Here is a 12,576-nt window from a genome sequence, read left to right on the forward strand (position 1 = left end):
CTGTACCTTGGAAATCCCAGCACAGGACAAACCCCTTCAGCCCCTGGTCACACCTGTGGGACAGGGAAGACAGAGATCAGCCCAGGGTCACCTCGGTGGGAGCAGAGCTGAGTTCTCTGCTTGGGATTTCTTGGCCTGACCTTTCCAAATGCTCCCAGTCCCAATCCCAGAGGCTGCAGGAGCCTCCGGCAGTCACCTCCCTGCAACGCCATGACCCACCTGGGATCAGGTACATCATTATTTTACATCATTGTTTTCATGCATCTATTTATAGATGGAGAAATACTTCCCGAGCATGTTTTCCTCGAGGAGCCAGGAGGGCAAGAGGAGGAGGCAGGGCCAGGTGTAGGAAATGACCACAGACCATCCCAGAAGGTGATTGTGCTCCAGGGGGAAACATCCCAAAATTCTTCTATTCCCACGGCTCTGCCGAAGGATCTGCTGGAGAGAACGGAGGCTCTGCTTCAATTTTTATCCAAACTTCCCAGGAATCCAAACAATTGAAAGAAAAATCCCACATTTCCAGACACCACTCAGTGCAAGGATCTTCAGCTCCGGATCTGATGGCACAAGGGATGTTCCCAGCATGGGTCTCTTTAATTCCCCAGTGAACATTTTTAAAGCTGAGAAATTCCTTGGCGCATTTGCTCTGTGTTTCAGAGGCAGAACGGGGAGAAAATGGATTTTCCCATTCCCCAGCTGTCCATGTATTGTCCCCAGTGTTCTGCTGTGAGAACTTGGGCACATGGAGCCAGGGGATTGTGTGAAAATCTTGGCTTTTCATAGAACCATGGGAGGGTTTGAGGGGGAAGAGACATTAAACCTCATCCTGGCCCACCTCTGCCATGGGCAGGGACGCCTCCAACTATCCCAGGGTGCTCCAAGCCCTGTCCAGCCTCGCCTTGGATACTTCCAGGGATCCAGGGACAGCCACAGCTGCTCTGGGAAATCCATCCCAGGGCTTCCCCACCCTCACAGGGAGGAATTCCCTCCCAATATCCCACCTAACCCTGCCTTCTGGCAGTGGGAAGCCATTCCCTGTGTCCTGGCACTCCAGGAGATTGTCTCCTTTCCTCTTTCCTGCAGCTCCTTCAGGCACTGGAAGGCCACAATCAGGTGAGCCCAGAGTCTTCTCCAGGCTGGACAATCCCAATCCCCCTGGCCTCCCCTCACAGCAGCTGCTCCATCCCTCTGACCATTCTGGTGCCTCCTCTGGGCTGGCTCCAGCAGCTCCCTGTGCTGGAGCAGCTCTGCAGGTGAGGTCTCACCTGGGCACAGGGGCAGAACTCCCCTCTCGGGGGCTCGGGAGTCTCTGGATGCTGTCCCACTCTCACCCCCCAGCACCCCCAGATTGTTTTTAGGAGTTTCCAGATTCCTGCAATGATATCAAGAACTCATTAATTTATCGATGGTGTTTTTTAGGCGATTCAGAGCCTGGTTGTGATTTCAGGCCCCTCTGCCTTGGTGCAGCTCCTCCAGCACAGGATGGACGGCAGTGCCAAGGGGAGGGGGAAAATCACCTTCCCAGGGACTTCCCCACGGAGTTTCAAGTTATTCCCGGGGGTGTTTGTAAACCAAGGGAGAGCTGCACAGCTGGAAACATTTCCACAGGAAACACCACTGCCCCCAACTCTGTCTGAGTCCCGAGGACACAACAAACAGCCCATAAGGATTCCAGGCGAGCAGAAAGGGGCACTTGGGATGTCCCTGGTGCCGGTGGCTTTGCTGCAATGGGCTGGATCTGAAAATCAGGACCCCGGGTGCTCATCCCCCCCCGGGGGTTCATCCCCCCCTTTCTCACTGTGTGATCTGGTTTTCCAACCCGGCTTTTGCTGTCCCTGACACTCATTGGCCCACGGGACAATTTAACGATGATTTATATGCAAATGAACTCCTGAGGAGGTAGAGCTGCCTCGAGACCCCCAGGAATTACTGAGCAAAGAGCAGAGCAACGCTGTCGCTAAGCTTTGTCACCAGTACAGAGCACAGGTCACTGTGACCTCGCCAGTGTGGGCCGGAGCAGCAGGGACAGCGGCAGAGGACGTGAGGACAGCCCCAGAACTCAATGTCACAGCGTCCTGACTCTGAAGCCTGGACTGAAGGAAGCCAAAGCCTCGTTGCTGCAGGGCAGGAGAAAGTGGAAACGCCACCGGCCCCAGGCCAGCAGTGTCATCCCTCAGCTTCAAAGAGAGAGCAGCAGATGGAGAGCAGATAAAAGGGATCCTTGAAAGGCCCGTCTGAAACACCTGCACAGGTGCATCCCAAAGCAGCAGCAAACCCTTCCCTGCAGCCCCTGAACTGAGGATCACGAGGGCAAAGTTTGCTGCTTCTGCTCTGTGAAGTCTATGTCAGTTTTTGCTTATCAGTTTTCCTTATCAATTGTCCCTGTTGCAAAATCCGGGAGCTGAGGCAGCAAGAAACACCTTTTCTCTTGAAAAACTGAACCAAACTTTCTCCTCTGATGTCATCCCAACCAAGGTCTTTGGGTCATCTAATACCAGCCCACGACTTTAGGTGATGAGATGGACTCAAAAATCTCAGAGGTCTTTTCCAGCTGAGTTGGTTCTGTGTTTCTGATCCCAGTTCCAGCAGAATTGGTGTCTCCTGTTCGGGACATCCTGTCACTGTTATTATTCCTGCCTCTATTACTGGGCCAGTTTTAAGGTCCTTGGCTCAGGTACGGAGCCAGGTGAGGAGGAAATCCTAATCCCCGGCTCAGCAGCGTTTGTAACCTGAATTTGCAGCAGCCTCTGCCAGGCCCCGAGGTGCAGCATGGAACTCGACTCACCAGAAACAGCGAGGAAATGCAAATTAGCAACAGCAAATCGACAACAGCAAATCGACAACAGCCCCATGTGGGCTCCGACAACGAGCTGGGTGACAGCAGGGACTGACAGGGACTAGCACAGGGTGGCCTCAGTGACACACAGAGGCAGAGCCCGGAAGGGCCCCAGGTGAGGATGAGGCTGCAGCTGCCTTCCTCCCACATCCTCCCCACTTTGGGGTCCCTCTGCTGAGTGTAGACTGGAGCAGGTTTTGGTTGTGTTGTTTGTCTGCGGATGCCAGCGAGGAGGAGGAGGAGGAAGAACAGAAGGAGGAGGAGGAGGAGGAGGAGGAGGAGGAAGAGGAGGAGGAGGAAGGAGGCAGCCAAACCTGCCCGTGTTGCCAAAAGCCTCCTCGTGTTGTCTCCCGCAGGACGGGCGAGGCGAGGCGTGTGTGACCCCTCCACGTAGGTGTCCGTCTGTCAGCACCTTGCCCAATCCCAGTAAACCTGACACATCAAAGCACTTTCAGTTCAGGCAAGCTCCTCGGGTGGCTTGGAGCCACGGAGAGGACAGGGAGCCTTCCAAATGCCACAGCTGGCATCGGAGGAGCCAAGCAGGAATGCCCCGGTGCGAAAAACTGCCTCGGGAAAAGCGGCTTTGCGTGGTGGGTTTGGGAGAAAAGCGTCTGGTTTCTCTCCAGAAGTTTTCCCTGTCATTCCCAGCCCTATTTGATTATATCCCCATGTCAGGTGCAGGGTTTTGCAGCTCATTTATCCACACCTGGGAGGCTGGAGGAGCACTTTTTTTTGTCTTTTCAGCCAAGGCGAGGAGTGTGCTGGAGGAGCCGACAGCAAAGTGCAGCCGCCGCCAAGGGAGATCCAGGATGGGAACACTGAGGAAGGGTTTGAAGGATGGGAACAGGGAGGATTTTATCCAGCTGGAGCCAGGGCTGAAGGGAAGTGGCAAGTAATTACGGCAGCTGGAACCCATCCAGGGTGTCTTGAAATACCAGCTTGCAAAACTTTCACCAAAACACGCCAACAGACCAGGTGTTTCGAGGATAACAGATCTGGGCTTTGACTCTGCAATCAGCCCCGGGATCAGCAGATCCAGGAGAAAACCATTATCAGGAATTAAGGCTGTAACAGATCCTCAGTCCCTCGAGGCCCTCCAGGTCTGTTTTGCTCAGGATTTGGGGTACGAAGGAAGAGAAAAGCTCATTTATTTCCAGTCCTGGACAAGTTCCCTCTCCTTGCTCTGGACAGGAATGCTCCTGGTGTTTGACCCCCAGGCCTGACAGCCTCCTCAGAAGGCAGCAGCGAATCCAACTTTTTGGATTTAGGGAGGATTTCACCGATGTCCTGCCTGCAGAGCTTTGCTCCCTGAGTGCTGGAGCGTGGCTGCCCCTGCAGAGGGACCTGGCAGCCAGGGATAAACCCAGCCCGGGCATCATTTGGGAAAGGAAACATGGATCAACCGAGCAAGGAGGGCATCTTAAAAAAAATATCCTGACACCAGGCTGCAAGGGCTACGAGAGAAGCAAGAATTCTTTGTTAAGTGTCAACCGAGACCTTTTCCACCCCAAAACCTCCGTCCCCAACAGCTCCATGTGCCCAGCCCTGAGAGCCTCCCCCGCCAGCCAAGTATTGGCAGATGGATGAGTTTGGGATAGAGGGCAGCGGCCCGGGAACATGAAAGGAGATGTGTAAACACAGCCTGTGTCCATGCAGAGCCTGTGGCTCGGTGCTGGCATTCCCAGGAGCAAAATCATTGCTCGTTGAGCAAGAGCTGGACAGGCAGAAAGAAAAGGAAAGGGCGCAGGGTGGCAGGGGAGGAGACGCCATTCCCAGCTGCGGGCTGGGAGCAGCCCCCAGTTCCAGCGCTTGTTCCAGTGCTCTGGAAGGAGCAGCAGAAAGGAAAGGAAGCAGGGATTCTCATCCAGGCTCTGCACCAGGAGCCCTCTCCATCCCATTTCTCCATCCACACACCTCAGGGAAGCTCCGGCTCATCTACAGCTCCCCAGAAGGTCAAAGCTTCCCCCAAAGCCTCCCCCGCACCCTGGACAACTGCAAACCACTTGTTTCCTGGAGCTGAGCTCTCTTGACTGCCTGGGAGAAGCTCCAGGTGTTTGATTTTCCTTTACATTTCAAGGTTCCATGGAAGTGGAACGCACCCAGAGCCCAGCCCCAGGAGAGCTCGTCCAGCCCAACAAGGGTTTTCCAAGAGGAGCAGTGTGCAAGCACAGGGCAGGAAGGGAGGGAGCGAATATTAGCTACACCTGTGCTAATGAAACACCCAGGACCTGGCGAGAGGCAGTAAAAGGGAAAAGCAGAGGAGGGAGCTCAGCCTCCTTATGCAACCTGGTTATTTAACGACCACAAGACACCCTATAGGGGCTCTTTGTTTGCAGAGGGAAAGGAGAGAAATGCCACCAATATCTGAGTCACTAGTTCACCAAGAGGCTCCAAAGAACATTTTCAGGTGGAAACTTTTCCAGGTTCACATGGTAATTTGGGAGGACTGGCTAATTCCCTGGCTCCACCCACCGCCCTGTAACACAGCTCCTGCTGCTCTTGCATATATAGATAGGTATGGCCCTACACCTGGCTGCACACACCAGAGCCCGGACACAGAGCAATCCTAAACTTTCTCCCCACCTGGCTGCCCTCCACGTGCTCCCACCATGAAGAAGGAAATACTAACCCTGGCCTTTGCTCGAGCCGTCTTTGTGGAGTTCCTCTGCACGCTCATCTTCGTCTTCATTGGGCTGGGCTCGGCGCTGAAGTGGCCGTCAGCCCTGCCCAGCATCCTGCAGATCGCGCTGGCCTTCGGGCTGGCCATCGGCACCCTGGTGCAGGCCTTCGGCCACATCAGCGGCGCCCACATCAACCCCGCCGTGACCATCGCCTTCTTCGTGGGCAACCAGATCTCGCTGCTGCGCACGCTGCTCTACGTCCTGGCCCAGCTGGTCGGGGCCATCGCCGGCGCCGGGATCCTCTACGGTGTCACCCCCGACAACACCCGCGGCAACCTGGCCATCAACGAAGTGAGTCCCTGCCCAGGGCGCTCCCCTCTTCCTTCCCTTGCCTTTCCCTCGGCGCCGGCTCGGGGAGGAGAACCCGTCGGGATGGATCCACAGTGCTCTGTCCCACACGCACGGCGGGCCGGGAATGGGACGGGAGCGGAGCCCGGCTCTGACATGACGGCTTTATTGTGCGGGTGATGAGTGGGATGTTTTTCCCTCCTTTAATGAGGGCTTCCTCTATCCTGAGGGCCCCGTGAGTCACCCGCACCACTGAGATCTTCCCGAGTGCAGCCTCTCCACCTGGAGATTAGTGCGGGATAGGAACCATGCCAGCAGCAGGGGGGAGGGAGGGAGCAGAGCCCAGTCAGACCAGTATGGGCAGGGGGAGCAGGAGCCCACTGGAACCAGTGCGCTGGGGCAGCTGGGAACGGAGAGGGATGGGGAGAGTGGTGGGGAAGACCTGGAGAAGGAGCGAGGGGCAGGACAGCGTTGAGGGGCTGCTCCCAGGGGAGGAGGGGGGACAGCGGGACCCTTTGAGATAAGCGGGAATGAGGCACAGCCTGAAACGCCCGGGGCAGTACTGGGAAAACACCTGGAATGAGAGTGGTGGAGCTGCCGCTCCAACCAGGACAGGTCCGGACCCCTGGGAGCAGCACAGACATTGCAGAGGCCTCGGTCACGGGGATGAGGAACTCCAGTGCCTCTCATTCCACAGGTTCCACATCCCAAACAAGCCATGTTTAGATGAAAAATGAGCCGTGATGGGTTGGGTCACTTTGTCCTCCCCATGCCCAGTGGGGTCGAGTACCCCTGAGAGTCCCCAGGGTTTTGTGCAGAGTCACAGGGACACAACAGCCCATCCCACCCCATGACCTTCATCCCAACCCTCGCCCTCCATCCCATCCCAGCTGCTCCTCATCCTCCAGGTGCTCCACAAAGTGCAGGGCAGAAGTCAGGGTACAACAGCCTGCAAGGATCAAAGAAATGCAGGCAAAAAGGGGTTTGGTGGGAAAGCACTCAGTGTTGTGAGAGACAGGGAAGTGGAGAGGGATGTGGAGAGCCCAGGGAAGGGACAGGCTCAGGGGAGAGAAAGAATTGGAGAATTGCAAAGAAAGAAAGATCATTTCTTTCCGTTCAGAGGAGCAGGGAGCTCAAGCAGGGGCTGGGCAGGGGCCCTGAGGAGCTGCTCATCCAACTTCACCCTTCCAAATCTACAGCAAAGCGCCCGGGAGCCCTCCTGGTGATGCCGAGCCCTGGAGAGGGTTAATTATTGTCATTCTCATGGTTCCAGCTCAACTACCACGTAACCCCAGGCCAGGCCCTGGTGGTGGAGATCATCCTCACCTTCCAGCTGGCCGCCTGCATCTTCGCATCCACGGACAACCGGCGCAACGGCGTCGGCTCCCCGGCACTGTCCATCGGCCTCTCTGTCACCCTGGGCCACCTGGTGGGGGTGAGTCCAGGCTGCGGGTCCTGTGGGCACAGAATTCCCCCTTTTCAATGCCCTCGGGCAGTTGCTCCCGAGGGAGCACAGGTCTCCTCCATGCTCTGGAGGAGAAAACGTGGGAGATCTTGGGGCTTTTTTGTGGTGAGGGGTCATCTCCAGCTCTCTGGAACAGAGACACCATCGGGGGCCACTTCAGCCCCTGCTCCCAAACTGTGGCTCCGATCTGCTCCTTAACCCAGGGTTCTTTCCACACCTCCAGATTTACTTCACCGGCTGCTCCATGAACCCCGCACGCTCCTTTGGGCCCGCGGTCGTCACCAGGAGGTTCAGCTCCGTGCACTGGGTGAGTGTTGGTGGCACTGGGGACAGGGACAGGTGGGGGCCATGTGGGGACAGGGCAGGGCTGCCTTGGCAATGACAGGGGTGGGGTTCCAGAGCCCACCCCAGGCGCGAAGGATTAAAAGGGGCTGGAGAACGAGGGAGGTTTTGCCCCTTGACGTGTCAGGAACAGTTAATCCCCTGGCACAGAGTCAGCTAGGGGACAGAAATGAACCCATCCCAGGGTAGGTGGGGTGGCAACGACCTAAAAACTCATCCACTCCCACCCCATGCCATGGGCAGGGACACCTCCCACCAGCCCAGGCTCCTCCAAGACCCATCCAACCCAGCCTTGGACACTTCCAGGCATGGAAGTCAGCCGTGGTCCCCTCTGAGCACTATCGGTACAACATCTGAGGGGAAGGAAGCCCACAGAGAAGCCCAGCTTGGTGTTTCCTCTCACCCAGCACTCCTTGCAAGCTCAGTCTCAGACTTACAGAGCAGGTTTGGCCCTCAGCGAGCAAAGGCTGAGGGGGTTTCAGCCCAGGGAGTCTCTGGAATAGGTATTTTCCTCTCTCCTTGTGGCAGGAGACGTGGAGCAGGGATGGATGGATGGATGGATGGATGGATGGATGGATGGATGGACGGATGGATGGATGGATGGATGGATGGATGGATGGATGGAGGATGGTGGTGCCTAAGTGCTGGATCTGGAGCACCAGCCCCGGGAGCTGCTCTCACCGTGTCCCTGTTGCTTTCCAGGTGTTCTGGGTCGGGCCCATCCTTGGGGCTTGCTTGGCCTCCCTGCTCTACTTCTACATCCTGGTCCCCTACTGCATGAACATGTCTGACAGGGTGGCCATCATCAAGGGCACCTACGAGTCCGAGGAGGAGTGGGAGGAGCAGCGGGAGGAGAGGAAGAAGTCCATGGAGCTGACCCCGCCATAAGAGCAGCTGGAGGAGCCACGCCGAGGGAGGGGAGGAAGCCCCACACATGGGCTCACGTGTGCCCCACAGCCAGGCAACGACCACACCCAGCTGCCGCTGCAGACTCTTGATCCAAAGCTTCCCATGCCGGTCCCGTGGGATGCGGGAAGGCCAGGGGCTCTGTGTGTGTGTGTGTGTGTCAACCCCTGTATGAACTCTAGAACCTCTCCAGCTTCCCCGCAGCCACAAAGCCCTTCAGCCAGGCCCTGGCACCCTCAGCTCCATCCCTGCACCATGGCAGGGCCCCAGACCCCACAACTGGGCCACCTGCAGGACCTCACCTGGCCCAGGCATGGGAACACCTGGGGGCCCCTGGGGGAGGGGGAACAACTGCTTAGGGCAGGGGGTGCAGCTACCTCCAGCCCAGGGGCTGCTCGTAGATGCTCTTTCACCTTTCCTGGTGATGGGAGTCCTTTTTATTCCCAAAGAACGAGACTTTTTGGATTCTGTGTTGAGGTCTTTGTATTATAGTTTATTATTTATTGCGAATAAAGTTTAAAAAAAAAAAAATCCTGGGTGCAAATCCTTTCAAATCACAAAGTTTAGGTGGGAAAACAGATCAAGCTGGATGCAAACTCATCCCAAAGGGTCGGGAAACAGCAAGGGCTCAGATCCTGAGTCCTGTGGGAGCTGGTGGGTTGGGAGGGGAAAACATTAATCCTGGGAAGGATGAGAGGGTGCTCGTGATGGAGTGGGGAAGAGCAGCAGGTGCAGGGCAGCTGGGAGTCCATCCCAGGGCTGGAAGGAGCAGGAGGGATCCTTCCAATGCTTCCAGCCCTTCCCACACAGCCGGTTTGACTCCGGCCGTACCAGTTCTCCCAGACGGCTCCACGGGTGCCCTCGAAAAGCGACCCACAACTCCCCAGCCCCTCACCTGTGCCAAACCCACACCTTCACCTGACCTTCTGCTCTGGCCCTGCTCTTCCAGTTCTACCACAACCCTCTGCCAGAGCAGCTCCTGGCCAAGACACCGACACAGGGACACCGGGACGGGGGCACCACAACAGGGACACCACGACAGGGACACTGGGACAGGGACACCAGGACTGGGACACCACGACAGGGACACCGGAACTGGGACACCGGGACTGGGACAATGGGACTGGGACACCAGGACAGGGACACTGGGTCAGGGACACCGGGACTGGGACACCACAACAGGGACACTGAGTCAGGGACACCGGGACTGGGACACCAGGACTGGGACACCGGGACAGAGACACCACGACAGGGACACCATGACAGGGACACCGGGACTGGGACACCGGGACTGGGACACTGGGACACCAGGACACTGGGACAGGGACACTGGGACTGGGACAGTGGGACTGGGACAGTGGGACTGGGACACCACGACAGGGACACCGGGACTGGGACACTGGGACTGGGACACTGGGACACCAGGGCACTGGGACAGGGACACTGGGACAGGGACACTGGGACTGGGACACTGGGACGGGGACACCCACCGTGGCCCAGCTCCCTCCGAGCCCCTCCTCCTGCTGCCAAGGGGGGGTTCCCACCACGGACCCCCAGGGAGGTGGGAGGCTCTTCCCTGGGAGCTCCCCGTTCCCAGGTTCAGCTCGATCCCATCCCGGAGGGTCCCGCAGCCTTGGCCAGGGGGGATGGACAGCCTCACCTGGATTTTGGCACCCTGCAGTCCCGGCTGAGCCTGAGGAGCGGCACCTTCACTCCCTCACTTGTCCCCAGCAGGGGTTGGGGACATGCAGGAGGAGGAAAGGAGGTAGAAGAGCCCTTTGGGCAGCAGCAGACTCAGGAAATTAAACCCTGCAACACCCCCAGCCATCCTCAGGGATGGGCCCAGGACCCCCATGCCTCAGTTTTCCCTTTTGAAGGACACTTGGCCCCCTTCCCATGGGAGGATGGGAAAAACACCGGCCCTGGGGAGACTAAAGCACGTCCAGATCCCAGAGAGCCCCTCTCGGGGGCTGGGGCAGGGCAGCCCCCCCAAAACCTGCACCCCCCCGGAGTGATCCCCCTGCACCCCAGGACCCCGAGGATGCACCCAAGGGTGCAATCAGCCCCCCCCCCAAATTGGGAATCTTGGCCATCCCCCTGATTCTGGAGCTCAGAACCCCATCCATCCCCACACCGGAGCAGGGATGGGGGAGTTCCGGTGGGAACTGGGGAGCACCACAGCCCCCCAGAAGTGCCCACCCCCCCACACACACACACCCTGTGCCTCCAGGTGATCAACACCAGGGGAAGGAGCCGGGGCTGGGTGTGAGCCCTCCCGGGATGAATCAGAGGCTGCTGCAGCTCCAGCTCTGTGTCAGCACAAAAACCACCCAGGGCCAGCCCAGCCCTGAGCCCAGCTCGGGCACCTCCAGGGGCATTTGGGGTCAGTGGGACCCCAGAGCAGGGCAGGGGCACCTGAGCCCAGCAGGACCCCTCAGGAGCACAGAGCTCTTCCCCACACGGCTTCCCTGGGCCCTGAGGATTTCGTTCAGGCAGGGAGGTGAATTTCATCCAGGTTGAATTTATTATTATTTTTTTTTTAAATCCAGCAAACCCTGTGACCTCACCTGGCCAGGGCAGGGCCCAGGTGAGGGCTGGGAAAGACTGAGGTCCTCCCACCTGTCCTCACCTGTCCAGGAATGGGAACAGCAGCGCTTAAAAACAAAGGGAGAGTTTATTGTTACTATTTGTTTAACATTCCAGCTTCTTCAGACCAATTTTTAATGAGATTGGAAGGCTGGGAGGCAGCAGTGTCCCACTCAGCCCCTGAGCAGAAATTGGCTTTTCACAGAAAAACCCACCTTTATTTCATCAGAAAGAGCAAGGCCAGGTACAAACCTGTGTACCTGCAGTGCTGCACTGATGTTCCTGCTTCTCCCAAAAAAAAAACAGGAGTTCCTATTGCAGCAGCAGCATCACATCCCATCCCACACGCTTCCCTAAGCCACACAGCTCCACCATCGTTTGGGGTATACAAAGGTGAAATTACCAGCTTTATTACCAGCTTTTTCTACCCGAATTTAAATGTTTCTCACCAGCTGAAACCACTCCAAAGGCACCTCATTACCATTCCTGGGTGGTTTTGCTGTAATTAAGGGTTATTCCCTGAATATGCCCACGAGCAGCTGCTCTGCTCTAAGAAGATTTCACAGATAATTCCTCACTCCCGAGTACCTTTTCCATCCTCAGGTAATCACTGCTCAGCTTTAAAAATTGGTGGGGTTGTTTTTTGGGGTTTTTTTGGGGGGTTTTTTTCTGGAGGGAGAACAAGCCCAATGATTTTCACAAGTTGCAACAGTCTGGAATCTCACTTTTTTTACACATCAAAGGGCTTTCAGGTCTGTTTGAGTCTAACGAAGGCAGATCTCCACCAGATAATTTAAATTCCCTGAACCCCAAGTTTTCTGGACAAGGGGAAGGAACCAGGGGCACGACAAGAAGAAAAATCCAGTGGAAATGGCCCAGTCAAGGATTTTTCTATGGGATGCAGGAGCTTCTTAGTTTCTGCTCCTTGCAGAGAGCGAGGCCCAGCTCTGTCCAGGAGGGAGCAGGGAGAGAGTTCCACACCTGGGCTGCATCCCTTCCACCCTGCTCCCAGGTCCAAGTATTTTGCATTCCTGAATGCTTGAATCCTGGAAGTTCAGCCCAGCTTGCTGGAAAGATGAGGAGAAAACAACCCAGGAATTCCCAGAGAGGGAGAAAAGAATCACAGAAGGGCTTGAATCCCATCTGGGAAGTCTGAGCAGCCCAGGAAGAACCTCCCTGCTCCAGGAGGGATTCCAGGGCTGTTCTGGAGAGCCCCGAGGAGGCAGAGAGCAGCTCAGGAGCACCACAAAGGAGCTGACCCAGAACAGAGAACCCAGAACACAGAACAGAACCCCGAATACAGAACAGAGCCCAGAACTCAGAATAAAGAACAAAGAAGCCAGAACACGGCTTGAGGCTCCACACCAGGAAACTCTTCCTGCAAATACTGACATTTCCAGAGCATTTCCAAAACGTTTCCAGAGCGTTTCCAGGGTTGAAATGCTGCTGGAGAGGAGCGAGCTGTGCCC

General features: G+C 56.7%; 1 protein-coding gene across 1 annotated transcript; it reads left to right on the forward strand.

Moving 5' to 3' along the window:
- Nucleotides 1–5,371: 5,371 nt before the first annotated feature.
- On the forward strand, nucleotides 5,372–9,041 carry AQP5 (aquaporin 5). The gene is made up of 4 exons (XM_066208255.1): nucleotides 5,372–5,811; nucleotides 7,082–7,243; nucleotides 7,497–7,580; nucleotides 8,318–9,041. Exons 1-4 carry the CDS (start codon nucleotides 5,449–5,451, stop codon nucleotides 8,501–8,503), a joined length of 795 nt encoding a protein of 264 aa, XP_066064352.1. The 5' UTR covers nucleotides 5,372–5,448; the 3' UTR covers nucleotides 8,504–9,041.
- Nucleotides 9,042–12,576: the final 3,535 nt, after the last annotated feature.

The sequence above is a fragment of the Chamaea fasciata genome, unplaced genomic scaffold (assembly GCF_029207755.1).
Source record: "Chamaea fasciata isolate MVZ Bird 193981 ecotype frontalis unplaced genomic scaffold, bChaFas1.0.hap1 SCAF_192, whole genome shotgun sequence".
NCBI classification, from domain to species: domain Eukaryota; kingdom Metazoa; phylum Chordata; class Aves; order Passeriformes; family Sylviidae; genus Chamaea; species Chamaea fasciata.